Here is a 27,738-nt window from a genome sequence, read left to right as displayed (position 1 = left end):
TAAACTCCCCAACCAGTCACAAACTATGATTCTGATATCCCACACTGATTATCAAGAAGCTAAAAAAAGAAATCACAGAGCCCCCTTTATTGCATTCCATTTCCCTGGCTCCCAATCAGCACCTACGTCCAGTAAGGTGAGGAGTTATTTAAAAAACTTGGCTCACAATACAAAATGTTCGTCTGAACCCCAAAGGGCCAGACACATTGCCAGGTCAATATTAGTTTGGATCTTACCCAAAATACCACACTGCCAGCCAATTTTTTATCATCTAAAACTAAAGGTTTATTATAAAGAAAAAAGAAAGAACAAGAAGAGAGTTTTTAAATGGTAAAGCAATCAAATACATACAGAGACTATCAAAGTCCATATATCAGGATCTTAGCAATATTGGTGAGTTTGCTGGCTTAAAAGTTCCTCTGGAGTACATCCACAGCTTGGATGGGTCATTCAGTCCTTTGTTCAGAGCTTCAGTTTGTAGAAAAGACACTCCAGAGGTAAAAAGCAGGATTGAAGAGACAAAATGGAGATGATGCAGCTGCCTTTTATAGTCTTTTGCCGTGTGGCTTGTACTTCCTGTGTCCCAAACACAAGCTTCACAGCACTTGGCATGGAAGCCTTAGAGTTCTCTGTCCACAAGCATACCACATGCTTTGATGACTCAGAAGGTGTCTTCCCTGGCTCCTTTCAATGGGTTCATTGTACAGTTGATGGCCCTTGATGGGCCATCAAACAGGCTAGGCAGTGCTGATGCCAATCTGTCTGGGGGGGTGTCACCCAGAAACACAGCATAGGTTTGGAAATACAGATATACCATACATATCTATAGTTCATGATACAAAGGTGATACAAACATATAAACAAGATTATCATATTTGGCAAAATGTAACTTTTTCGCAGATATCTCACCCAGCATATCTGGTCAGATTCCTTGCAATTTTATTATATTGGTGTCAATAATATCATAAAGTATCCCACATATTCCATACAGTGTCACACTACTCACTGGGGTCATTTACTCCAGATGCAGCCTTGGGCCTCTTCAGTAACAGATTAGGGGAAAACAGGCCTATCTCAGGCCTGGTCTACACCTAAAACGTAGGTTGATCTAGCTACATTGCTCAGGGCTGTGAAAAGTTTTACACCCTCTACAGTGTAGTTAGGTTGCCCAAACCTCCGACACAGGTAGGACAACAGAAGAAGTATTCTGTCAACCGAGCTACTGCCTCTTGGAGAGCTGGATGTACTACAGTGACAGAAAACCTCCTTCTGTCGCTGTAGTAGGTGTCTACACTACAGTGGCATAGCTGCAGATGTGCTGCTCTAGTGCCTAGTGTAGACCAGGGGTAGGCTTCGGCACGCGAGCTGATTTTTCGTAGCACTCACACTGCCCAGGTCCTCGCCACCGGTCCGGGGGCTCTGCATTTTAATTTAATTTTAAATGAAGCTTCTTAAACATTTTAAAAACCTTATTTACTTTACATACAACAATAGTTTAGTTATATATTATAGACTTATAGAAAGAGACCTTCTAAAAACGTTAAAATGTATTACCGGCACGCGAAACCTTAAATTACAGTGACTAAATGAAGACTCGGCACACCACTTCTGAAAGGTTGCCGACCCCTGGTGTAGATGCTACAGCGATGGGAGGAGTTCTCCAGTCACTGCACCTCCCCAAGAAGCAATAGCTAGATTGATGGAAGAATTCTTCCGGTAACCTAGTGCTATCTACACAAGGATTTAGGCTGTCTATACTTGCAGAGTTTTTGCGCTGTCAGTTTCAATGTTGATAGTGAACCGGTGAAAGAAAAGCACTGGTTTGTGTACTCACTTACTTCCACAGGTGTCAGAGGGTGTTTACATTTGCAGCACTTCCACCGCGGATGAGAGCAGCGCACTGAGGGCAGCTAGCTAACATGGCAGGTCTCTCCATTTTGATGATGGGTCTTGTGGGAGGGGGTGTGTGTGTGTCATCACAGGGCATCCTGGGTCCCTGCACAGCCTCCTCTCCCCAAACACTGATCAGCTCCAGAAGCTCAGCTTTGCTCCAAGCAGGGGATCCTTTGCTCCGTGGAGCAGGCGTTGTCACTTGGCCAGATGATAAGTGAGCACTTGCCAGGAAAATAGGAAGGGGAGTTTCAAAGTTCCCAGGGTTTTACAGGCAGAGGGGTGGATGTCTGTTTACCTGGCATCAGAGCAGCAGAGCTGCTAGCCAGAGTGCTCACTTAGGCATTGTGGGATATCCTCAGGAGGCTAAAAGCTGTATAAACAGGAAGAATGTGTCTTCACTTGCACATCACCACAAAAGCACCATCGGTAAGAGCTGTACGCCTCCCGTGGAGGTGGTTTTCTTTTCGCAATGAAACTTCTGAGTTTCACCACAAAAAGTCATTGGCAAGTGTAGACACTTCCACAGTTTTTGCGCAAAAAAAGGACTTTTTCCGCTTTAAATGGCAAGTGTAGACAGGCCCTTAGTTTGACTTAACTATAAGTTGCTCAGGGATGTTGATTTTTTATCCCCCTGAGTGATGTAACTGGGTCGATCAACTTTTCTAGTGTAGACCAGCCATGAGAGGAGATTTGACTATAGTGTATAATTACCTTCATGAGGAGAAAATGCCAGATACTAAATAGCTTTTTAATCTAGCAGAGACAGCCAGAACAAGAACCAATGCTTGCAATGTACATCTAAGCAAATTCAAATTAGAAATAAGGCACAGATTGGAACAAACTACCCAGGGAGTGGTGGATTCTCCATCTCTTGATGTTTTCAAATCAAGGTTGGATGCCTTTCTGGACGATAAGACTTTAGCCAACCACAAGTTACTGGGTCCAATACAGGGATAATGGTGAAATTTAAAGACCTGTAATGTACAGGAGGTCGGACTAGAGGAGCTAATGATCCCTTCTGGGCTTAAAAATCTATGGAAAAAAAGCTCTTATTGTTCCCACCTCCTCTGCTTCCGCACTGAGCAGCTCTTGGCACATACTATATCTTCCATGGTAAAAAAAAAATACCTTTCCCTCCTTAGTGCCTCATGGAGCCTCTACAGGTCTACGCAGACACAGGTTTTATTGATCACTGGAATCACAGCAGCACGCCATACATGTCAGTTCAGTAATATGTTCCGTTACGCCATTCGCACCATCCTGTTCAGTTCTGCCTTCGCTTTCAAAAGCAGCAGGATTGTCCCCCGCCGGCACAGAGTACACTCTCGGTAGAATAGCCACTGGTTCCCCTCTAAAAGGCCACTTTTGCCAACTACTGTCCCATATTCCTCTGTGCTATTTATAAGGTTCATTTTAATGGCTCTGCTTGGTCAAGGGAGTTACTTGGGGTGTCGCCATTAATGCGAGGCATGTCAAACATATACTCTTTGCTTCTGTAGCTAGTATGGGCTTTGAACTGACCCAGACAACGTATTTATCCGATGGGCTATTGAGCACAACTATGGGCTTCTCCAGTTTAGGGCAAGGGTTCTTCGCCTTAAAAGTCACCTTTGACCCTGAATCAATTTTAGATTAAACCATAGGCTTGCAAATCTTGAAACTAACAGTCCATGTCTGTTCACAAATGCTGTCTTTGGAGGCAGATCTGAGGAAATAAGCAGCACTCACCCTTGTCAGATTCCCTTTGCTTCAGCAAACATATTACCAGTGCAGTTTTTTCTTACATTTTCTGCACGTTTCCACTGGTTGGAGAGACTTAATCTGGCCTGTGTTCTCTCTTGCCACACCTGCCATTTTTGTTTCCCACAACTATGCTCTTTGGAGGCATATTTTTATGATGCTTCCCTTTTCACCATGGGAATTTCCCCTTGTTTACTTCTTGTATCAAGCTCTGATTGCTTTCTTGCAAAGCGTCTTTCATTTTCACTAGCACAGACTGCTGGTGTGACTGTTGCACCTCCTGTTCCGGACGTCAATTGTTATTTTCTGGAAAGTCCCTTCTTTTGAGTTCCAGCTATTAGATGATCTCTTGTATGGTCTACCTTATTGATACCAAAGTCGCAATGCTCTGCTAGTTCAGATAGGGCCCTTATAAAAAAAAAGTCCACACTTTCTCCAGGCCTCCACACCTTCCGGTATAAGAATCCCTATTTGTGTATGACACCCCTTTTGGAATTAATACTCAGCTCATTTTCTTTTAATAATGTAAATTGCTATTCTCACACTCTTTCTCTGTGAAAGCAAATGATTTCCAAGTATTTTCAGCTTCACTCCACAGTGCATCAATTAATGAGCTGACCTGTGGTGCCCCACTCTCTGTGAAGTGCTCCTTCTACTCGGGCTACTTCATGTACGTGGCAAACTAAAAGTCTTTGAGGCTGGCTGAACTTTGGCATTTATTTTTCCTCTTATTTATGTTGATTCAAAACCAGACTGCTTTTGATGCCACTGCATGTGCCAATGGTAAAGAATCACAGAAAAAGTTGCTTTCATCTAACACTGAACAAGGAACTTTATCTGAGTAAAGAAAGTAGTATTACCTCTAAGGCCCAGTCTGCGCTAGAAAATTAAGTTGGCATAACTACATCACTCAGGGGTATAAAAAATCCACACCCCCGAGTGGCGTAGTTAAGCTGACCTAAGTCCTTGAATAGACAGTGCTAGGTCAACAGAAGAATTCTTCCATCAACCTAGCTACTGCCTCTTGGGGAGGTGGATTACCTACACTGACAGGAGAACACCTCCCACTGGGGTAAGCTATGTCTACACTGAAGTACTAAAGTGGTGCAACTGTGCCTCAGTCAATGCCGGGTTTACAATGGCGCCATGCTCAGAAGGGGCCCTGGCCTGCTCTGCTTGCACTGTGCCCTGAGACCCTGCCAACTCCCCCTCCCTCCTCGCCCTGCTCACCACTTGTTCTCTCAGCCTGCCTGCTGGCCGGCCAAGGGCTCCTCTCCACCCCCTGGCCCCACCTGCCAGCTTCTCTCTGCCTCCTGGCTGGATCCCAGTGCACCTCAGGCTCCGGGTAGTTTCTTTTTCCAACCACCTGTTGGGCCCCGCCTGTCTCCCCAGAGCTGACCCGCATGGGACTGGCGCAGAAGCCTGGCCAGTCTCAGCCAGGTGGTGGAGGGGGACAGTGTGGGGGGCTTAGCTGGGTCTCTCCAGGCAAGTGGGTCCTGAGGGAGCCTGGCCTGGCTGATCACACCACTCCTGAGGGGCCAGAGTGATTCCCCACCCCAGGACCAGCCCTGGCTGCACTGCCGGCTCAGCCAGGCAGACGCAGTTGCCTCCCAGAGGGCTGGTGAGTGCGTCCAGGAGGCAGGGCATGGGGGAGTGGGTCTCTGGGGTGCCCGGGGGGAGTGCTGGGCTGTGAGGGGGCGGAGATGATCTTTGTGTGTTGGGGCACTAGGGAGTGGAGGTTCTGTGTGGGGTGCTGGGCAGTTATGGTAGGGCTGTGGGCAGGGGGGCACAGGGTACAGGGAATTGGGGCGTGTTCCAGTGTTGGGCGGGTTGGTGGGGGGATGTGTGTTGCGGCCTGGTCCCACCCGAGAGGGGAAGCGGCATGCTGGCTTCATAGGGCCGGGTAGGCCATTGTAGGTCTGGCAACTGCTGTTTTGTAAATAGTGCCCTCACACTGGGCTGGGTGAAGCGGGGCCACCCCTGCCATGCCATGCCCCTAGCCGGCCCCTCGCTCTGGGGACCGACCCTCCCCCGCCCCGCACCATGCTCCATTGCCTCCATGGGGGCCCACAAATATGTTTGGCTCCGGACCCACAAAAGGTTAATCCAGCCCTGGCTGCTGTAGCTTTTTAAGTGCAGAGACTCCAGGGGTAGGCAACCTATGGCACACGTGCCGAAGGCAGCATGCGAGCTGATTTTCAGTGGCACTCACACTGCCCAGGTCCTCGCCATCGGTCCGGGGGCTCTGCATTTTAATTTAATTTTAAATGAAGCTTCTTAAACATTTAAAAAACCTTATTTACTTTACATACAACAATAGTTTAGTTATATATTATAGACATAGAAAGAAACCGTCTAGAAATGTTAAAATGTATTAGTGGCATGCAAAACCTTAAATTAGAGTGAATAAATGAAGACTCGGCACACCACTTCTGAAAGATTGCTGATCCCTGAGCTAATCTGTCCTCCTGTGTCTGTCTCTCTCCTACCTGCACTACAGGGCTTCTGCCTCAGACCTTCCCTGCCCCTCCTGCTACAGATATAAAAAAGCAGAAAACATACTAGCTGCATAAGGAGGCCTGATCTCTATCTGAAACAGGAGAGCTCCTGGAACTTAACGGTGTCACCAGTTTTCATGACTTTATCGTGAGTCTCATGATAGAGGGTGTTTGTCTTAAAGCCTCAGCTCCTGGAGTAAGTTTCTAGCCCTCATGGCTGGAGAGAAACACTTGACAATGGGAGCCATAAAGGCCCACAAACCAGAAAACAAATAAAAAGAAACCAACATTTAGTATTTTTTAAAATCTCATGATCTTTAATCCAATCTCATGATTTTTGCAATGCTTGGGATTGGCAATAATGGGACTGTAATGCCCCTTCCCCACCCCAACCCCAGGCAGCCAAGCTTCTTGCCTTGAAGAGGAAATTCAGCAGAGCTTAAATTTAGAAACAGGAACAACTCAAATTACCTGCCACCCCCTTACCTTCTGTCCCCAGAGCTCCTCTTCCTGCTCTGTATCCGGCCCTAACCACGACCACTGCAGTGCGCTAAAGGGGTTACAGATATCCTGCTTCGTGGAACTGAGGAAGCTAGAAGAGAAGGAAATGGTGAGGGGGCATGAAAGGAGCCAGAGGGAGGGTAGGGAGAGGTCTGATACCAGAGCATGGTGGCCCCAACACCATCTCTGAAGCCACCTGAGGTATGGGGTTTGTGTTAGGGAAACACAGGGGGCTTTGCTCTCTGGCCCCGTCTGTTCTTCCCAAGTTGTGCTTCCCCCCACTGTCCTGTGGTTACATGGGTGACTTTGTTCTCCATCCCCATCCCTCCTGTTTCCTGCAAACCTGCACCATCCCAGGAATACCCAAGGGGGACTTTGCTCTCCTAGCCATGTCTGTCCCTCCTTTCTCCCGTGACTTGCAACCCCCACATTCCAAGGCTGTAAAATCACAAAACACAAGGGCTGCAGGTGAGAAAGATAGATCCAGAGAATGAGGAAGGATGGTAACAGAGGAAGCAGGGCCAGGAAGAGGGGAGACCCCCCCCACACCGCAGTGTATAACTGAACCTGTCCCTCTTCCTAGCTCTGCTGCCCCTGTACCATTCCTCCTCTTTCTCGGGATCCATCTATATCACCTGTGGCCCTTTCTGTATTTTGTGATTCTGCAGCCATGGAGTCTGTCTTACATAGAGTCCACCCCTTGCTCCAGAATGTGAACGTTCATTTATAAAAATAAGGGCCAGATTCTCTGGCCCACAAAGTTCATTTTGCACTGTGTAAAGAAGTGCATGATGAACTTAAACAGGCCACAGAGTCCCACAGGGCAATTTTCCCTACACCCAGAGAACCTGCCAATGGAAAGCTGATGGAGGCATCACAAAGAAGCAATTAAGGCCAGATTTTTGCTCTGCCTTTGCAGGCCCTCTAGCCTCCCCTCTGCCCATTCAAGTTCAAAGTTTCCCGTCTTCTCAAAGAGGAAGGGAAAGAGGAGATGCAACCCCTATCTGGGGCAAAGGCCTCAACTGCCACTTGGGTGCAGGAACCCCAAAGTGCCTTTCCAGGCACAGAAAGGCCAACTGCTGCTGTGCTGCTGAAAATCCTCCAGCACCCCTCACTCCCACAACTTGGACAGGCAGCAGCTACATGTGATCATACAGAAACCTGCAGCCCCAGGAGAACTGGAAATCTAGGGACAGTGTAAAATACACTGAATTTGATATCAAACTCCAGGGAGAACACACTGGCTGGATTCTTCATTGTCATATTGAATTCACATGACTCTGTGATAGAATTTCCACCTAGCTGTGCTGGAGCACAGCAGACACCAGGGGCATTGACACAAGTACATAGTCCCAGCCATGGAACAACAAGACTTGGAAAATAAACCACTATTAATAGTTCATTTGGGTTTTTCTGCATTAGGATCCCTTTACCTGGACGATATTTCTAGCTCACAGTTCACGGAGGGAAGGAACAATCCAAGAGGATGGATCCATTCAGCGTCATGGCAAACAGCATCCTTGCTGTCTTCTCTGTGATGCAGCTCGGTGAGTCCCTGGCTGGGCAGGATGTGGTGCAACAGCTTGGGTATTTTTCATCTCTTTACGATCTCCTGATTTCTTGCTTCAAACTAAACAAGTTTTGCCCTTTTTCAAAATGGCTGCCATTTCCGATTACTGACAATGGGACTGAATCCACAAGCCTAAGATGGCCTTATTAGGTAAAAGTGAGGCAACCGCTATGCAGCTACATGTGATAAAACAGAAATCTGCAGCCCCAGGAGAACTGGAAATCTAGGGACAGCGTAAAATACATTGAATTCGATATCAAACTCCAGGGAGAACACACTGGCTGGATCACCACACCAGGGAAGATGGCCCCTCTTAGGGTGTGTCTTCCCTGCACAGGTAACTCAGATGATCAGCACCCATGTTTGAGCACCTGGGTTAATTTAGCCTGGGTGTGAGCAGCCATACTTCAAAACCATAACTTGTATGACTGTGACCTCACTGCCACTGCATTTACCCGTGTGTGTTTCTAGGACTCCTGGGGGCATATCCCAGGGTTCTTTATGCTGAAGTAGGCTGAGCTGTACCATAATTCTTTCCCAGTGAATTGTGGGAGGACACAGGGTGGTGGGGGAGAGGGGAGGATTGTGGAAAGGCACTGGAGGTTCATAACTATAAAGGGAAGGGTAACAGCCCTCCTTGTACAGTACCATAAAATCCCTCCTGGCCAGAGACTCCAAAATCCTTTTACCTGTAAAGGGTTAAGAAGCTCAGGTAACCTGGCTGACACCTGACCCAAAGGATCAATAAGGGGACAAGATACTTTCAAATCTTGGTGGGGGAAGGCTTTTGTTTGTGCTCTTTGTTTTGGGGGTTGTTCGCTCTTGGGACTGAGAGGGACCAGACATCAATCCAGGCTCTCCAAATCTTTCTGAACAAGTCTCTCATATTTCCAACTTGTAAGTAAACAGCCAGGCAAGGCGTGTTAGTTTTTATCTTTGTTTTCTCAATTTGTAAATGTACCTTTTTGCTAGAGTGTTTATCTCTGTTTGCTGTAACTTTGAACCTAAGGCTAGAGGGGATTCTTCTGGACTCTTTAAGTTTGATTACCCTGTAAAGTTATTTTCCATCCTGATTTTACAGAGATGATTTTTACCTTTTTCTTTAATTAAAAGGCTTCTTTTTAAGAACCTGATTGATTTTTCCTTGTTTTTAGATCCAAGGGGGTTGGATCTTGATCCACCAGGAGTTGGTGGGAGAAAGGAGGGAGATGATTAATTTCTCCTTGTTTTAAGATCCAAGGGGTTTGGATCTGTATTCACCAGGGAATTGGTGAAGAGTCTCTCAAGGCTACCCAGGGAAGGGAATTAGCATTTTGGGAGTGGTGGCAGCGGACCAGATCTAAGCTGGTAGTTAAGCTTAGAAGTTTTATAGACTCATAGACTTTAAGGTCAGAAGGGACAATTATGATCATCTAGTCTGACCTCCCGCATGATGCAGGCCACAAAAGCTGACCCACCCACTCCTGGAATAATTCTCTCTCTTGACTCAGCTGTTGAAGTCCCCAAATCATGATTTAAAGACTTCAAGTCACAGAGAATCCTCCAGCAAGTGACCCCTGCCCGGCAAGCGACCCCTGCCCCAGGCTGCGGAGGAAGGCGAAAAACCTCCAGGGCCTCTGCCAATCTACCTTGGAGGAAAATTCCTTCCCAACCCCAAATATGGCGATCAGCTGAACCCCGAGCATGCAGGCAAGATTCTCCAGCTAGACCCTCCGGAAAAAGTTCTCTGTAGTAACTTTTAATATCCCATCATTGACCATTGTTACTAATTACCAGCGATGGCACGTTATTGACCTATTGACTAAAATCACGTTATCCCATCAAACCATCCCCTCCATAAACTTATCAAGCTTAATCTTAAAGCCAGAGAGGTCTTTCGCCCCCACTGTTTCCCTCGGAAGGCTGTTCCAGAACTTCACCCCTCTGATGGTTAGAAACCTTCGTCTAATTTCAAGCCTAAACTTCCCGACGGCCAGTTTATATCCATTTGTTCTCATGTCCACATTAGTACTGAGCTGTAATAATTCCTCTCCCTCTTTGGTATTTATCCCTCTGATATATTTAAAGAGAGCAATCATATCCCCCCTCAGCCTTCTTTTGGTTAAGGTAAACAAACCAAGCTCCTCGAGTCTCCTTTCATACGACAGGTTTTCCATTCCTCGGATCATCCTAGTGGCCCTTCTCTGTATCCGTTGCAGTTTGAATTCATCCTTTTTAAACATGGGAGACCAGAACTGCACACAGTACTCCAAATGAGGTCTCACCAGTGCCTTGTATAACGGAACCAGCACCTCCTTATCCCGACTAGAAATACCTCGCCTAATGCATCCCAAGACCGCATTAGCTTTTTTCACGGCCACGTCACATTGCCGACTCATAGTCATCCTGCGATCAACCAGGACTCCGAGGTCCTTCTCCTCTTCCGTTACTTCCAACCGATGCGTCCCCAGGTTATAACTAAAATTCTTGTTAGTCATCCCTAAATGCATAACCTTACACTTCTCACTATTAAATTTCATCCTATTACTATTACTCCAGTTTACAAGGTCATCCAAATCTCCCTGCAGGATATCCCGATCCTTCTCCGAATTGGCAATACCTCCCAACTTTGTGTCATCTGCAAACTTGATCAGCACACTCCTACATTCGGTTCCGAGGTCAGTAATAAATAGATAAAATAAAATCAGACCCAAAACCGAACCTTGAGGAACTCCACTGGTAACCTCCCTCCAACCTGACAGTTCACTTTTCAGTACGACCCGCTGCAGTCTCCCCTTTAACCAGTTCTTTATCCACCCCTGGATTTTCATATCGATCCCCATCTTTTCCAATTTAACCAATAGTTCCTCATGTGGTACCGTATCAAACGCTTTGCTGAAATCGAGGTATATTAGATCCACCGCATTTCCTTTATCTAAAAAATCTGTTACTTTCTCAAAGAAAGAGATCAGGTTGGTTTGGTACAATCTACTTTTCGTAAAACCGTATTGTAATTTGTCCCAATTGCCATTGACCTCAAGGTCCTTAACTACTTTCTCCTTCAAAATTTTTTCCAAGACCTTGCATATTACAGATGTTAAACTAACAGACCTGTAGTTACCCGGGTCACTTTTTTTCCCCTTCTTGAAAATAGGAACCACATTAGCTATTCTCCAGTCAAACGGTACCACCCCCGAGTTTACCGATTCATTAAAAATTATCGCTAACGGGCTTGCAATTTCTCGTGCCAGTTCCTTTAATATTCTCGGATGAAGATCATCCGGTCCGCCCAATTTAGTCTCATTAAGCTGTTCGAGTTTGGCTTCTACCTCGGATATGGTAATGTCAACCCCCCCTCCTTTATTCCCATCCGTCACGCTGCCACTATTCCTAAACCCTTCATTAGCTTCATTAAAGACCGATGCAAAATATTCGTTTAGACATTGTGCCATGCCTAGATTATCCTTAATCTCCACTCCATCTACAGTCTTAAGCGGTTCCACTTCTTCTTTCTTTGTTTTCTTCCTATTTATATACCTCTTACTATTGGTTTTAATTCCCCTCGCAAGGTCCAACTCTACACGGCTTTTGGCCTTTCTCACTCCATCTCTACATGCTCTGACCTCAATAAGGAAGGTTTCTTTGCTGATCCTCCCATCTTCCACTCCTTGTACGCTTTCTGTTTTTTCTTAATCACCCCTCTGAGACGCTCGCTCATCCAGCTCAGTCTAAATCTCCTGCCCATGAACCGTTTTCCCTTTCTCGGGATACAGGCCTCCGACAGCTCCTGCAACTTCAACTTGAAATAATCCCAGGCACCTTCCACCTTTAGATCCATAAATATGTTAGTCTAATCCACTTCTCTAACTAGTCGCCTTAATTTATTAAAGTTAGCCCTTTTGAAATAGTAAACCTTAGTCTCCGATTTAATTCTGTTAATCCTTCCATTTAGTTTAAACCGAATTAGCTCATGATCACTCGAGCCAAGGTTGTCCCCTACAACCATTTCCTCAATGAGGTCCTCACTACTCACCAAAACCAAATCTAAAATGGCATCCCCCCTCGTCGGTTCAGCAACTACTTGATGAAGGAATTCATCAGCTATCACATCTAAGAAAATCTGAGCCCTATTATTTTTATTTTTACTAGCATTTGTTCCCCAATCTATATCCAGGAAGTTAAAGTCTCCTATGATTACACAGTTCCTATTAGTATTTACTTCCCTAAAAACATTAAAAAGAGTTCTCTGTCCATATCCAGGCTAGATCCCGGCGGTCTATAGCACACCCCAAGCACTATCCCAGGGGAGGCTCTAGTAGTTCTTTTACCCAGTGTGAGTATTGCCCAGACAGACTCCGTCTTATCCATTCCATCACTTATTATTTCTTTACAGTTTACCTCATTATTGACATACAATGCTACTCCCCCACCTTTGCCTTTGTTCCGGTCCTTCTTAAACAGCACATACCCTTCCATACCTGTACTCCAGTCATGACTACCGTTCCACCACGTTTCGGTTATTCCTATGATATCCGGTTTCATTTCTCGGACCAGGAGCTCCAATTCCTCCATTTTGTTACCTAGGCTTCTCGCATTGGTGTATAAACATCTTAATTTATGCCGTTTGGCCTCTCTCACATTCGTTGTCCAATTTGATACAGACACCGTACTGCCAGTATGACCTATTAGGTTGGGTCTACATTACCCGCCTGAATCGGCGGGTAGAAATCGACCTCTCGGGGATCAATTTATCGCGTCCCATCGGGACGCGACAATCGATCCCCAAATCGACGCTCTTACTCCACCAGCGGAGGTGGGAGTAAGTGCCGTCGACGGGAAGCTGCAGAGGTCGATTTTGCCGCCGTCCTCACAGCGGGGTAAGTCAGCTGCGATACGTCGAATTCAGCTACGCTATTCACGTAGCTGAATTTGCATATCTTAAATCGACTCCCCCCTGTAGTGTAGATGTAGCCAAAGTCTAGTATCCATCCTCCCGCTCCTCCTTATGTCCAATCTCTTCCCCCCGGCTATATCCGTTCTTATCTCATCATCCTCCCTCTCAATGTTATAGTCTGGTGTGGAGATTAACTGGACATCTCCCAACCGTCTCCCCCAAATTCCTAGTTTAAAGCTTTTTTGATGAGACGTGCCAGCCTCCCTCCCAGAAGTCTATTTCCTTCCCTACTTAGGTGAAATCCGTCCCGTGAGAACAGTTTTCTGTCCCCGAAAGCCGCCCAGTGGCCATACATCCCAAAGCCCTCTTTATAGCACCACTCCCTTAGCCAACTATTTATCATCACAATCCTGTCACCCCTTTGCTGCCCTTCTCTAGGAACAGGCAGAATCCCACTGAAGATGATCTGAGCCTCGATTTCCTTAAGCATCTTCCCCAGCCTGGCATAATGTCCCTTGATTCTCTCCAGTGAGAACCTAGCCGTGTCATTCGTTCCTACGTGAAGGATGATCAAGTGGTTCTTACCTGCTCCTTTCAGGATCCTTTTCAACCGCAGGTCCACATCCCGTATCTTAGCGCCCGGTAGACAGCACACCCTTCTGTTCTCTGGGTCCGCCCTGGTCACAGGCCTGTCGAACCTCCTCAGTAAGGAGTCCCCAATCACGTAAACCTGCCTTTGCCTGGTGACAGTGCGATCTACTAATCTATCCCCCGTTCCCTCTAGTTGCAACCCCTGCCCATTCCTATTTTCCCTTATAATCCCCCTTATGCCATCCTGTATCCTCCCGGGGCCCAGATTTGGTGCTGTCTCCATCAACTCCTCCCCTCTTTCTATGGGACTAGCTGCTCTTCTCTTCTTCCTCACCCTCCCACCTTCAGTTACCATCTGCTGCACCCCTTCCTCGTTTTCCAAACACCCAAACCTGTTCCTGAGCTCTATTTCTCCTTCACTGGCCCTCCTTTTCCTTGGCCTGCTTCTCACGGTCACATGCTTCCACTGCCCTTGTTCTCCCCCCGGCATTCCCCCCTCACAGGCCTTTGTCCCTGCTTTCACCTATACCCCTGAGCATTCCCCGCAGCTACTCCTTGCCTTTGCTCCATCAGCTGCTCGAACCCCCTTCTAAACTCTACCAGGGTATCTATCTGCATCTCCAAACCTCGGATCTTTTCTTCCAGCAGCTCTATTAGGCGGCACTTCATACAGACATACTCTGTTCAGGCTCCCCCGCTAGGACCATGTACATATCGCAGCTGCCACATGCAATCATCTGCATTGTGTCCCCTGCTGCTTGGCTCATGGCTGCTGTTGTCTGTGCCATTTTCATGCAGGCCCCCACATTTGTACCCTAAAGTTCAGAGTGGGGAAGCAGCCTTAACAGGAGGTCTATAAATACTTGAGTGATTTAGCCTGTCTCCTCCCTACAAAGCTGGTGGCTTACTTGGGCACTAGCCAGTACCCCTAGCCAGGCCAATTAGCCCGTGCTGAAAACACCACTAAACTCAAGTGAGAGGGTTTTGTGAGTGGACAGAACGGGGGTTAGAAGCAGCACCTGGGTGAGAGCCTGGGTTAACTCTGCAGTGAAGATTTAATTAACCACTGAAGATCCATTAGATGGAAACAACCTTCAGTCTCCACTGAGCTGCGCTGGAGTCAGACTGGTGACCATTTCTGTAACCCATTGGCAATGCCCTGAGGCATCCATCCCTCCATTAATGCTATAGCGTAGAGGGGGTCCCACAGGAAGACAAATATTACATCCAAGAACATGGAGGTTTAACATCAAACAGTAGGAGATGCTGGAACTAATGCTAGCTATGGAACCTAGCCCGTGTCTGCATATGTGTTATGAGACAGTCTTTCATAACATGATCACAGAGTATTTTTTCCTCATGGATTTTTTAGCAGGACTTGAACCCTTGGCTTTTCAGAGTCACAGCACAGATCTCCTTGTGCTAAAGGAAAGTCAAGGAAAGTGTGGGCCCCTTACTGAATGAGGGAGGCAACCTAGTGACAGAGGATGTGGAAAAAGCTAATGTACTCAATGCTTTTTTTGCCTCTGTCTTCACAAACAAGGTCAGCTCCCAGACTGCTGGACTGGGCAGCACAGTATGGGGAGGAGGTGACCAGCCCTCCATGGAGAAAGAAGTGGTTCGGGACTATTTAGAAAAACTGGATGAGCACAAATCCATGGGGCCGGATGCGCTGCATCCGAGGGTGCTAAAGGAGTTGGCGGGTGTGATTGCGGAGCCATTGGCCATCATCTTTGAAAACTCATGGTGATCGGGGGAGGTCCCGGACAATTGGAAAAAGGCAAATATAGTGCCCATCTTTAAAAAAGGGAAGAAGGAGAATCCGGAGAATTACAGACCAGTCAGCCTCACCTCAGTCCCTGGAAAAATCATGGAGCAGGTCCTCAAGGAATCCATTTTGAAGCATTTGTAGGAGAGGAAGGTGATCAGGAACAGTCAACATAGATTCACCAATGGCAATTCATGGTTGCCTTCTATGATGAGATAACTGGCTCTGTGGATATGGGGAAAGCGGTGAAGGTAAAGTGCTATATCTTGACTTTAGCAAAGCTCTTGATACGGTCTCCCACAGTATTCTTGCCAGCAAGTTAAAGAAGTATGGATTGGATGAATGGACTATAAGGTGGATAGAAAGCTGGCTAGATCGTTGGGCTCAATGAGTAGCGATCAATGGCTCAATGTCTAGTTGGCAGCCGGTATCAAGTGGAGGCCCCATGGGTTGGTCCTGGGGTCAGTTTCATTCAACAACTTCACTGATGATCTGGATAATGAGATGGATTGCACCCTCAGCAAGTTCGCGGATGACACTAAGTTTGGGGGAGAGGTAGATACACTGTAGGGTAGGGATAGGGTCCAGAGTGACCTAGATAAATTGGAGGATTGGGCCAAAAGAAATTTGATGAGGTTCAACAAGGACAAGTGCAGAGTTCTGCACTTAGGACGGAAGAATCCCATGCACCGCTACAGGCTGGGGACCGACTTGCTAAGCGGCAGTTCTGCAGAAAAGGACCTGGGGATTACAGTGGACGAGAAGCTGGATCTGAGTCAACAGTGTGCCCTTGTTGCCAAAAATGTTAACAGCATATTGGGCTGCATTAGTAGGAGCATTGTCAGCAGATCGAGGGAAGTGATTATTCCCCTCTATTCGGCACTGGTGAGGCCACATCTGGAGTACTGCATCCAGTTTTGGGCCACCACTACGGAAGGGATGTGGACAAATTGGAGAGAGTCCAGCAGAGGGCAACGAAAATGATTAGGGGTCTGGGGCATGGCTTACGAGGAGAGGCTGAGGGAACTGGATTTATTTAATCTGCAGAAGAGAAGAGTGGAGGGGATTTAATAGTAGCCTTCAATTACCTGAAGGGAGGTTCCAAAGAGGATGGAGCTAGGCTGGTCTCAGTGGTGGCAGATGACAGAACAAGAATCAGTGGTCTCAAGTTGCAGTGGGAGAGGTCTAGGTTGGATATTAGGAAAAACTATTATACTAGGAGGCTGGTGAAGCACTGGAATGGGTGGTAGAATCTCCATCTTAGAGGATTTTAAGGCCAAGTTTGACAAAGCCCTGGCTGGGATGATTTAGTTGGGGATGGTCCTGCTTTGAGAAGGGGGTTGAACTAGATGACCTCCTGAGGTCTCTTCCGACCCTAGTTTTCTATGATTCTATGATTCTTTATGTGGACCAACTACTAGAGGGTGCTGTGACACCCACTTTGCCAGTGAACAACTACCCAGATATTCCGCAGCTAGCTCTAGGAGGGGAGTATGGTCTAGTGTTTACAGACAGGCTGGCCAGACACATAGGTGTATGACAGATATTTTTATTATTATTATTTAAAGAAAGGCAGTTTTGCAGGATGGTTGATATTTGGGTCTCCTATGTTAGAGGCCTGGGTTCTATTCTCAATTCTGCTAGAAATTACCTTATCTATAAAGTGGGTGGGATAATAATTGCCTCTCCCATAGTGTAGAGGTATGAGGCCTTGGTGTCCCCTAGACTGCAGAGTATTTTTGTACGAAGGGTCTGTCTGCTCAGGGTACAGGCTGCAGGCTGGCTCAAGGAGGTAGGACAGATTCCTAAATGTAGGACTGTCCTGCAAAATTTTAGATGAGTGCAAACCGATATAGTCAGTGATCAGCTCTCTGCCATCAAGAGTAGGAGAGGCCAGGGCCGGCTCTAGGTTTTTTGCCGCCCCAAGCAAAAAAAATTTTGTCTGCCCCCTGCCCCAGCCCTGGGCTCCTCGCCGCACCCCCCTGCTGCCCCAGCCTTGGCCTCTCCCCACCCACCCACCCACCCACACCCCCTGCTGCCCCAGCTCTGGGTTCCCTCATTCCCCCCCACCATTGCCCCCCACATACATCTCCTGCCGCCCCAGCCCTGGGCTCTCCCCCCTCCCCCACCTGCACCCTCCTTCCGCAGCAGCCCTGGGTCACTGGTAACTCGCTCCCACGGCAGGTCATTCAGCATGAATTTTAGAGGTGCATAGAACACAGACAGGATTGGTTCCCATATGATTAGAGAACTGCAGTAAAGTGGAACAATTTTCAGCTTGTGTGATTGGAGGATATCTGGATGCATATTATAAGACTGTCCTACATAAATGAGGAAAAGTTGAGGTGCCTTTATTATTCTTTTCTTCCACTCTTTCTTTCTATGGGGAATTTGCCAATGCAATATCACTGTCTTCCTTTTAAACAAACAAACAAACAAAAAGGCAATGGCTGTTGAAAATAGCAATTCCAGTCCTAATAACCACTGGGAAGCATTTCTTGCTCAATTTTATCCTACTGTTTCTACAAGAAGTTACAGTGGATCAGTATATTTGATTTGGGAGAAATGAAGTAGCAGCTGCCCAAACTGAGCTTGAGCACTCCTGAATTTTGAGGTGTTCAAATCTGGAAGGCAGGTGCTGGGCGGGGGGGGGGGGTAAGGGGGCTGTGGCTCCACAGGGGAGCATGGCAGCATGTATGCAGCCGTGTGTCTGGCGCTGTGCGGAGCCAGACATGCTGGTCTGAGTGGCACGGTAAGGGGGTTGGGGAGTTGGATGGGGCGGAGGTTCGGGGGGGCAGTCAGGGGCAGGGAGAAGGGGGGGGTTAGATGGGTCAGGGTTGGGGGGGGCAGTCAGGAGACAGGCAGCGGTTGGATAGGCATGGGAGTCCCGGGGATTTGTCAGGGGACAGGTAGGTGTGGGGTCCTAGGGGGGAAGTTGGGGCAGTCTCAGGAGGGGGCAGTTGGGGACTAGGAGAAGGGAGGCTTAGATAGGTGGTGGGGTCCTGGGGGGCAGGGGTCCCAGAAGGGGGTGATCAGGGGACAGGATGCAGGGGGGGTTGGATGGGTTGGGGTTTCTGTGGGGGGCTGTCAGAGGGGGTGGATGGTGGCAGGGTGGGGCTACCCTCCCTCCCTGTGGAGTGTCCTATTTTTTGAATGTTAAAATATGGTATCCCTACCCTTCAGATTGCAGCTCTCCATTCATAGCAGGCTGCAGCATGAGGTCTCAGCTACTTCACTCCCTCCCCCTCTTTCCTGTTGGTAGTGGCCAAGGGAATGCTGGGAAATATAGTTCTTTCCCTGCTCCAGGGCTGGCTCTATAGGCAGGGAGCTAACCAAGGAACTACAGTTCCCAGGGCCCCCTGTTGGTTCTTGGCTCCCATGCTGGATCCCTGCCGCCCCTGCAAATGGGCTGCCCGAAGCACGTGCTTGCTTTGCTGGTGCCTAGAGCCGCTCCTGGGAGAGGCAAGGGGGCTCTGCCCCCAACCAGCCAAAGGGGACATCTCCTGCACTTGTGTGTGTATGTTTCAGTTTGACTATTGAACCTGAAATGACAACATACAAATTGGGGCTGGGCAACTTCCCTATAAAAATCAGAATGCAGGTGCAAACCAGTGTGGTTTATTATTTTTTAAAAAATCATAATTTTTAAGCCAATCTCCTGATTTGCGGGGGAAGGGAATCTGAGTTTGGAGTTTTGAATGCATGGTGTTGGCAATGCTGCAGCAGGGAGACTTTGCACTGACTGAAGTGATAAGATGTCATGATATTCGGGCAGGGGTGCCAAGACCAGTCCTGGTCCTGTGGGTCAGGGCTCCCAATAACCTGCAAATCTGTGGAATTGTTTGTAAGGGACCTGACATTTGGGCACTATCACATCGAATACAGCACCAATCCCAACCACTCACCACAAAGTGCAGGAGGGAAAATACTGCCCCCTGCAGCACCCCACCCCAATCCCTGTGATGTTTCCTATGAAGGGATTTGCTGTGACAGACTCAGTTTTGCCAATTGTTGTGATTTGATTGGAGCTCTTGCCATACGTAGTGTTTTTCTTAAAACCCCAGCTCCAGGAATGGAGAACTATTGCACAAGATTCTCAGCTTTCAATTAGAAAAAAGGAGCTTTTGCCTCTCCAGTTTAGAGAAAAGCTTGAAATCCTGACCCAAGTGTGGTCTGAAAACACCAAAACAGAAAACAAATAAAAAGAACCGGTCACTGATTATTATTTTTTTTAAATCTCATGATTTTAATTCTCATGATTTTTGGTGGCCTGACTCGTGATTTTTGATGGCCATGCTGCAGCCTTCTGGAGACACGGGCCCAGGGAGAAGTTTGTATATATGTTTAAAACAAAACAGAATCTCTGTCAGCTAGGGAAAGAGAGAGAAAACAATGTAGGGAGGGTGTGCAGGAATGGAAAAAAATGGGACTGAAAGAAGAGAGAGTCACAGGAGAGAGAAATGAAGGGAGGAAATCCAAGGGGGAGAATGGAAAGTAAGGTCAGCAGGAGTGGGAAGAAAGGTCAGAGAGAAAGACAAAGACAGAGATGGCTGTAACTCCAGAGTGGGACAAAAAGTGTCAGAGACAGAGATAGAGACAAACACAAGCATACTAGGATTTAGGCAACACCCACGTAGGCTTTCAGCTCCTCAGCCATCTCCTCTCTTGGACAAAGACCCGTGTCTCTCTCCCTCCTGACTGGGGTATTCCCAGGCTGTACAGTTCCCTACCTACACTGTGAATTCCCTAGTAAGGACTACCTACAAGGATAATGTCTGCACTGTGCTTTCTCTCCAGAGGATAGGAACAGGGTAATTGCTAGCAGTTAGAAGTTACCACACAGGTCTTTCTAAGCCAATACATTTATTCCTAAAGCAAAAGCAATACAGAGAAAACATGCTAAAAACAAAAAAAGTATTTAGCAGTGATCATCCCACCTCTAACAAGGGCTCTGGTAGGAGTCCGTCCTTCAAACCCCACACAGGGTTTTCCCTGTGGTTACAAGTTCATAACTGTCCCAGAGTCAGACCCAGAACAACCATGAATAGGTCAGTCTCTTCTTTATACACCTTGGGCCTTTCATCTTGAGATTCCAGGGGCAGATGATCAGCAAACAATGGTCCCCTCCTCAGGGCACAGCTTCATAAGGCTGGGTTTTCACATTCACCTCCCCCTGGAGAGTCCACAGACAAACCACTTGACACTGTTTGTCCCCAAAAGCCCATTCTTGTCTGGCACATTGTTCAATACAGTCTTTTGAAGTTCATAACAGTTCCCAGGGTTCACATCACAGCTCACCCCTAGAGAGGTTACATACATCCCAGCCCACAATAATACATAACCTTTGCATTTAATTCAATGTATTTAAACTTAATCCAGATATATGTATACTTAATTCAGTAAGGTTTTTCATGGATATTGCAGGAAAATGCCACATCTGTCACCATTTGTTAGATAGATAGATTAGATTAGATTTTATGGATGAGAGTTGAGGTGGTTGGAATGAGGAGACTAGAGATTTTGGGAAGACTGCAAGAAGAAAAAGAGCAAGTAAAATGGAGTAGACTCCCAGGAAAGAGTGTGGGGGATTAGGAGGTTTGGGGTCCATTTTGATGGAGAGGGGGTATTAATTTTGCCACTGTAATGACTGTTCCTTCCCCCCATTATTTTGGGGGGGTCTCTTTCAGGTCTGATCCCCATTATGGCTGAGGGAGAGACAACAGTGTTTGGTGCTGTTGGGGAACAGGTGATCCTGCCCTGTATTGACAAATCCCACAGTGATGGGGTGACCTGGAAATACAATGACCTAGTTGTGATCCAGCATCAGATGCGCCTCTTGAGAGGTAGAATTCCAAATTCACCACACCCTTGTCCCTCATATAGGGCTAGAGAATCCCCTCCTGGGGAGCAGCTTTCACCCACAACCTTTTTACTCTCCCCAAAGGCAAAACTCCATTGGTCAGTCGATCTGAATTAAATAAGCAGGAGATGTCCAAGGGGAACTTCTCCCTGATACTGTCACAGCTGGAGCACTCTGATGCTGGCAAGTACGTCTGTGTAGTCGGTTCCAGAACTTTCAAGGTCCAGTTGCAGGTGTTTGAAGGTGAGTGATCCGGGACAGCGAGATGAGAGTGCAAGGAGCTTTGAGACAACACTTTGCTGAGGTCCTTGTCCTTTGTCCATCTCCTCTGGCCTGAGCTATCGCAGATCCCTTTCCTCCAGCTAGCCCTACCTCCTCAGATTGTCCTTCTACTGAGATCCCCATGCTCACCTTCAGTCCCAGCCCCTCCCCTGGAGGAAGCTGGTGGAGGACAGGACTCACTGGATGGGCTCTCTCTCTCTTCACAGTTACAGGCTCTCCTAGTGGCTACCTCCTGCAGGCTGAAAATCTCACGCTGAGCATACAAGGTTCCTCAAGTGCCAACGTCACCTGGTCCAACAACGGCAAGGACAAAGTTACAGCCACTCAATCAAGAGAACTGAAGAATGGTGGACGCAGTCTGCAGATACACAACCTCCAGGCTGAGGACAGTGGAACCTGGAGGTGCCACATCACATCCCTGTCTGCTAAGCTGGACATACCCTATAAGGTGCTGGTGATAGGTAAGAAAAGCATGGATCTGAGTCTCAGATCTTTGCAGATGCCTAGAAAATGCAGAAGATGGTGGATAAATCTAAACTGATCCCATCTCCTCCTCACACACAAGCCCAGGGAAAGGTCACAGGTCATTACCTGGTTTCCTAGTTCCCAGTGTCCTGATCAATGCAGCACCAGGGCCTTCCTCTCAGGATCTCCAGGGTCACAGACCCCTCAGCACTGGAGGTTGGCTCCTGAGCTCCCGTTCCTTGGCTCAGTCTCACCCTGTTCCCCCTTGTTCTCCTAAACAGTCCCCCTCCCCCAGGAATTTGTGCATCTCAGACTCATGCAGATGATTCTCATTTCCTTGTCCCAGTTGAAGCTTTGCTTAGCTGGATGGATTTAACCCTTTGAATCTCTCCCAAGAACCCAACCCTTCTGGCCTCCTGAACTGTTGTGGCTCTTCTCTGAGCTCCTCCAGAACTGAGCACAATAACCCAGATGGGGTCTCCCTAGAGCTAGACAGAGGGATGGACTATCTCCTCCCTGCTCCATGGTGAAGTTGCAAAATTGATGATGAGACTATTGCTCCCCACACTTCCGTATGATCTCCTCTTTCTGCTCTGAATTCAGGTTTTCATAATTTGAACCAGACGCTCTACAAAGCTGTTAATTCTACTGTGTCCTTCTCCTACTCTCTGAGCACTCACCTGCTGCAGATAAGAGAGATGGAGTATGTCAGAGGAGGCTTGGAGTGGAAACAGATGATAAACAACACGTACGTGGAGAAGTTTAACTTCAATGTCACTTCTAAAGGGCTGTTCTTGTCTAAGCAAATGGCCAACATGCCGGTTACATGGAAACCCAGCAATCACCTGGAAGTGAAACTGCCCAGAGTCCAGTTCAAGGATGCTGGATGGTATCAGTGCCAGTTCACAGTCAGCCGTGGCCGTGTGGAGAAGGCCATCCACCTGGTGGTGATGACAGGTGAGAGGAAGTTGTGGCCCCTATGGACACTACAGGGGAAGTGGGGCAGGAGTATGGGAGGTCCCCCCCAAAAAGGTGCCTACCATCTGGAGACCCCTGAGACTCTATCTCAGACCCTATGGAAAGGATGTTTCCATCCCCTCATTTGCATGTCCCCCTCTTGTTCTCTTTGCAGTCACTGCTGACCCTGTTGGGCCGCTCTCCAAATGGGCTAACGTGACCCTGCTCTGCAAGCTCTCGGCTCCTATCCCACCTAATGCCCAGCTGTTCTGGGAGCATGTGAATGGGACTGAGAAGAAATTAAATATGTTGGGACACAGTGAGGTGGAGGTGAAGACCAAGACTGTGGGGCTGTGGAGATGCAGCCTTAAGGTGGAGAATAACATGATGACCAGCATTAACTACATTGTGGGTAGGGAGACCACCACCACTTCCTCCATTCAAAGGCCCATGCTGTCTCTCTCTGTGTCTCTCTCTATATCCGTCTCTCCAATTCTCTCACTTCTCTCTCCACAGTGAAGGCTGCTGAATGGAATAGCTATGTGCTGATCGGGGCAGGGGTTGGAGCTGGCATAGTGCTGCTTCTCCTTGCAAGCCTATGTACTTTCATCTGTACTGCCCGGCAGCGAAGGAGGGTGAGTTCCCAAGTCCCAGCAGACAACAAAGGAGGAAAGTCCCTCCACTGCAGTCAGGATGAGTCTCTGAGGATTCCCCCCTTCAGAGGAGCAAGTGGGAGGGAACTAGGAACCACCCCCCTGGGGAAGGGACTCTTAAAATAGCCATATCCCAGTTAAATCTCTGAGGAGTGAGGCAGATAAAATCTGTACAGTCATGGCAAGCAGAGGGTTTGAAACCACCAGCCACTTTGGAGGGTAGAACTTTAAACACAGAAATGTGGGTTCATGGCACACTCCTTTCTCTCCTGACAGCAACGGGCTGAAAAGATGGCACGAGCCAGGCGAGACTTGATTGAAAGGAGAACATGTCAGTGTCAACGGTAAGTACAAATCCAGGCCCCTCTGACTAGGGAGAGATGCTGGCCTCAAGAGAATGGGACTGGCTGCTAGCTCAGGGATGGGGGAATAGGACATGGGGTCTTTCACTTCAGGCTGTGTCTAGACTGTAGTTCCCTCAGTTGCAATTAACTCATGTTAGTTATCTCAGTTGTGGTAAACACAAATCAGTGCATCCTCACAGTATTCACACTCATGTTTAGTGGCTTTACGGTTACACCCCAAATCTACACTAGCACTGCATTGGCTTGTGTTAGTAGCACTTTCTTCTGGGCATTCATCCCAGAATTCCTAGTGTTGTTCCAAACTGCAGTATGTTATGAGTGATTGCCAATAGCCTTCTGGGAGGCCTCACAGGTGCCCAGAGGGATTGTGGGGGGAGAAGACAAATTCCCAGAATCCCTATAACAATGTCCAAGTAAACCAACACATGCTGCTTCGCTTGCTGACTGCTTTCATGAGAACAAGTTTCTCACTGAGTGAAGAGCTGGCATGTCCTAGGATTTGATGATTATATGCTCTGAGGCAGCAGAAGCAGCTGTGGAGAGACAGAGGCAGCTGTGCAGTCATTACTAGCAGAGAGCCATGTTGTGTGTTGATCCCCGTAAATATATCTGAATATACCTAATATACCTGAACTGCCCAGGAGATGGCGTGTACTAGTGAGTGGTGTAGAGTCTCTGGACAAAGCACTCAGTGTCCACAAGCTATTTTGGGCCAAACCCATAAGCAGAGAGGGGTGGGGGCTGCATCATTGTTCTCCAGTCCTGGGATGATCAATGGTGGCCGTAGAACGTCCGGTCGAGGAAGTCCATGTTTCTGAAAGCCCAGGGAAATGCCTCCTTATGCACAATGACTGTTCTGTGAGGAAGATGATTGCTATTATGGTTGCACCTTTCACATTTGCAAAAGCAGCAGTGAGCTTTCTAGGCCTGCCTGGATTGCCAAGATTGAATTGCTTCAGTCTTTAGGTGGCCAAAAATAAGACCTCTTGAAGTCCATAATAGGAAAACTGTTGCCAACAACGTAAGAGATGCTGTCATATGCTGGATTTACATGCAGAGTACACTAGCGAACTTTAAGGGTTTTATTTGCCTTCTTATCACTTGTCATTAAATATTACTAAGTTCCTAGTAAATGTTATTTTAGGCGGGAGTGAGGGCTGAGTGGAAGAAACATAGTGGTGATTATGTGCTGGGTGACAGAAACGTAGCTCTGCTTTCATCTGTTTTTATGTGAGTGCAGGTAGCACAGTTATTTATGATTCAAAAGTAGCACAGTTATTTATGATTCAAAAGTAGCCCTACAAAACAGTACAACTACATCCGAAAACAGAACAAGCTGTGCAAAACATGAAGCAATACAATCACTCTGTAACTCCCTAAAGAGCTCAGTGCAGCCACATTGGAAATGAAGTGCATTAAGTCACACAAATGCCTAATCAACGTTGTATACATATTGCACTTCCCCCCAGCTACGTAAAGTATTCTGTGTTCTATGCCTTCCAATCTGGCCAGAGGTCAGGAGACTGTCAGGCTCAGTGGGTTCACTGCATAGAGTAGGGGGCATTTCACCTCTACAATACCAGAGTTCATGCTGTTTAATTTCTTTCTCTTGCAGTCAGCTGAAGAATGACTATTCCAATGCTTGAGGCAGAAGGGTGAATGAAGTCTCTGCCAGTGATAAGCCATCTGGCAGCCCACCTTGCTTGCTTGGATCCAACTCACCTTTCCTTCCTCCCGTGCAATGCTTTGTTCTTTCATCTTTCTCCCAGTCTCATTGCCAAGAAGGGATCTTATCAGGGTGTGGATGGGATACAGTGAGCAGGACAAGCACCCACCCCACAGTGATGGCTCAGCCCCAACTCCATCAGGGAATGTACTGAATGTAAGGTATACACAGATGTATTCTGTGCATATGCTTGATTTGACCTCTTGGATTTTTTCTCAGATGTTTCCTGTATCTGCTCCAAATGCAATAAATCACTTTAGAGTTTTCATTGCAAAATCTGACTTTATTTGCCTGATGCACCAAACATCTCGCTCTAATATAACCCCTACTACTGGCCTTCCCAAACACCCCCAGCCTGCCCTCCTCCCACAACCCACCTCCCCTGCTGCCAGAAGCCTGCCCTGATTCCTGCATCCTGTGATCCCCTTCCCCCTCCCCACCCCAGCCACCACCTTCCCCAATCCAGACCTCCAGCCAGTGACAAGGAATGCTGGAGACTTTCCCTTAACTTGGTATTTTCATGCTTCCAAGGATTTGAGGTGGGTCCTGAGGTAGCCTTATTGTCACTAACCAGAGGTTTTGTTTGTTAATTTACTGGTTTTTACAGAAGATTGGTTACCAGGTTGAGTAGCTCCCTGGGGAGAGGGATTAAACAGGAGCTGCACAGTGGAAGCTGCCCCTGGTTGTGCTGACCCTTCTGAGAGGTGCCCCAGGAAGGTCTATGTCTCCAGAACATGTATGTCTCCACTGAAGGGATAGTGGCCGTAAACATGACAAGTAAACCTGCTGTATTTAGCAGTGACCATAATGTGTGATCTGGAAAGAACCTCCAGGAAGGTGTCTATGTCACCCTTACTTCCTGAAACACCAGCCAGCCTCAGCCACACTTCTGGAAACTGGATACGCCCATGAGTGGCTGCAGCAGCAGCACGGTCTGTGCCTGCACTCCAGTAGCAGGGCTGCCCCTCCTGGGTCCAAGTGACGCATACTCTTCCACCTTCTGACCAGCCAGTGTGTGATACGAGCCCTCAGAATGTGTGACAAAGGCCCACAATAATCCAATTTTCTTTCAGCCTCCCCAGGTGTTTGTGTGGACGCAGTATAACATTTATTCTTGTGAGAGGCCTTAGCCACACACACAAACACAACACCTTGCTGCAGGCATCCTTTCCCTAGATTGCCAGCACACCGTGTGAGCAAAGCTCTGCCATCTGCTGGAGGAGGGGGTGTTGGGGTGAAAAGGATGGGCATCAGCATTTGGAGGAGAGTTGATTTGCAGGGAGGGCATGTGGATGGAGGGTTCCTATGGGGCACATTGACCCACCCCCCAATAGCCAAGGCCAGCAGCAAATGACAATGATGGTGTCCAAGCATTGTCACATTTGACCCCATTTGATACACCACCAGCATAAAATACAATGGTTATTGCAAGGTGCCCTGAACCTCCTCCTCTACTGAGAGCTTTCTCAAAAAAACCAGGAGTACTTGTGGCACCTTAGAGACTAACAAATTTATTAGAGCATAAGCTTTCATGGACTACAGCCCACTTCTTCGGATGCATACAGAGTGGAATAAATATTGAGGAGATATATATACACACATACAGAGAGCATAAACAGGTGGGAGTTGTCTTACCAACTCTGAGAGGCCAATTAAGTAAGAGGAAAAAAAACTTTTGAAGTGATAATCAAGATAGCCCAGTACAGACAGTTTGATAAGTGTGAGAATACTTACAAGGGGAGATAGATTAAATGTTTGTAATGGTTCAGCCATTCCCAGTCCTTATTCAATCCTGAGTTGATTGTGTCTAGTTTGCATATCAATTCCAGCTCAGCAGTCTCTCGTTGGAGTCTGTTTTTGAAGTTTTTCTGTTGTAATATAGCCACCCGCAGGTCTGTCATTGAATGACCAGACAGGTTAAAGTGTTCTCCCACTGGTTTTTGAGTATTATGATTCCTGATGTCAGATTTGTGTCCATTAATTCTTTTCCGTAGAG

General features: G+C 47.4%; 1 protein-coding gene across 1 annotated transcript in view; it reads left to right on the top strand.

The window, feature by feature from the left end:
- Positions 1 to 25,984, top strand: part of CD4 (CD4 molecule) — a 34,495-nt gene extending 8,511 nt beyond the window's left edge. Inside the window, exons 2-10 of the mRNA XM_054041804.1 lie at positions 8,055 to 8,179; positions 21,122 to 21,277; positions 21,379 to 21,537; positions 21,783 to 22,037; positions 22,645 to 22,998; positions 23,174 to 23,410; positions 23,515 to 23,633; positions 23,928 to 23,995; positions 25,632 to 25,984. Of these exons, the coding sequence (XP_053897779.1) occupies positions 8,119 to 8,179; positions 21,122 to 21,277; positions 21,379 to 21,537; positions 21,783 to 22,037; positions 22,645 to 22,998; positions 23,174 to 23,410; positions 23,515 to 23,633; positions 23,928 to 23,995; positions 25,632 to 25,662 (1,440 nt within the window). The 5' untranslated portion in view covers positions 8,055 to 8,118 and the 3' untranslated portion in view covers positions 25,663 to 25,984. The remainder of the gene's footprint in view (positions 1 to 8,054; positions 8,180 to 21,121; positions 21,278 to 21,378; positions 21,538 to 21,782; positions 22,038 to 22,644; positions 22,999 to 23,173; positions 23,411 to 23,514; positions 23,634 to 23,927; positions 23,996 to 25,631) is intronic.
- The last annotated feature ends 1,754 nt before the right edge of the window (positions 25,985 to 27,738 follow it).

The sequence above is a fragment of the Malaclemys terrapin genome, chromosome 1 (assembly GCF_027887155.1).
Source record: "Malaclemys terrapin pileata isolate rMalTer1 chromosome 1, rMalTer1.hap1, whole genome shotgun sequence".
Classification (NCBI taxonomy): domain Eukaryota; kingdom Metazoa; phylum Chordata; order Testudines; family Emydidae; genus Malaclemys; species Malaclemys terrapin.
This window is presented reverse-complemented; position numbering and strand designations above follow the sequence as displayed.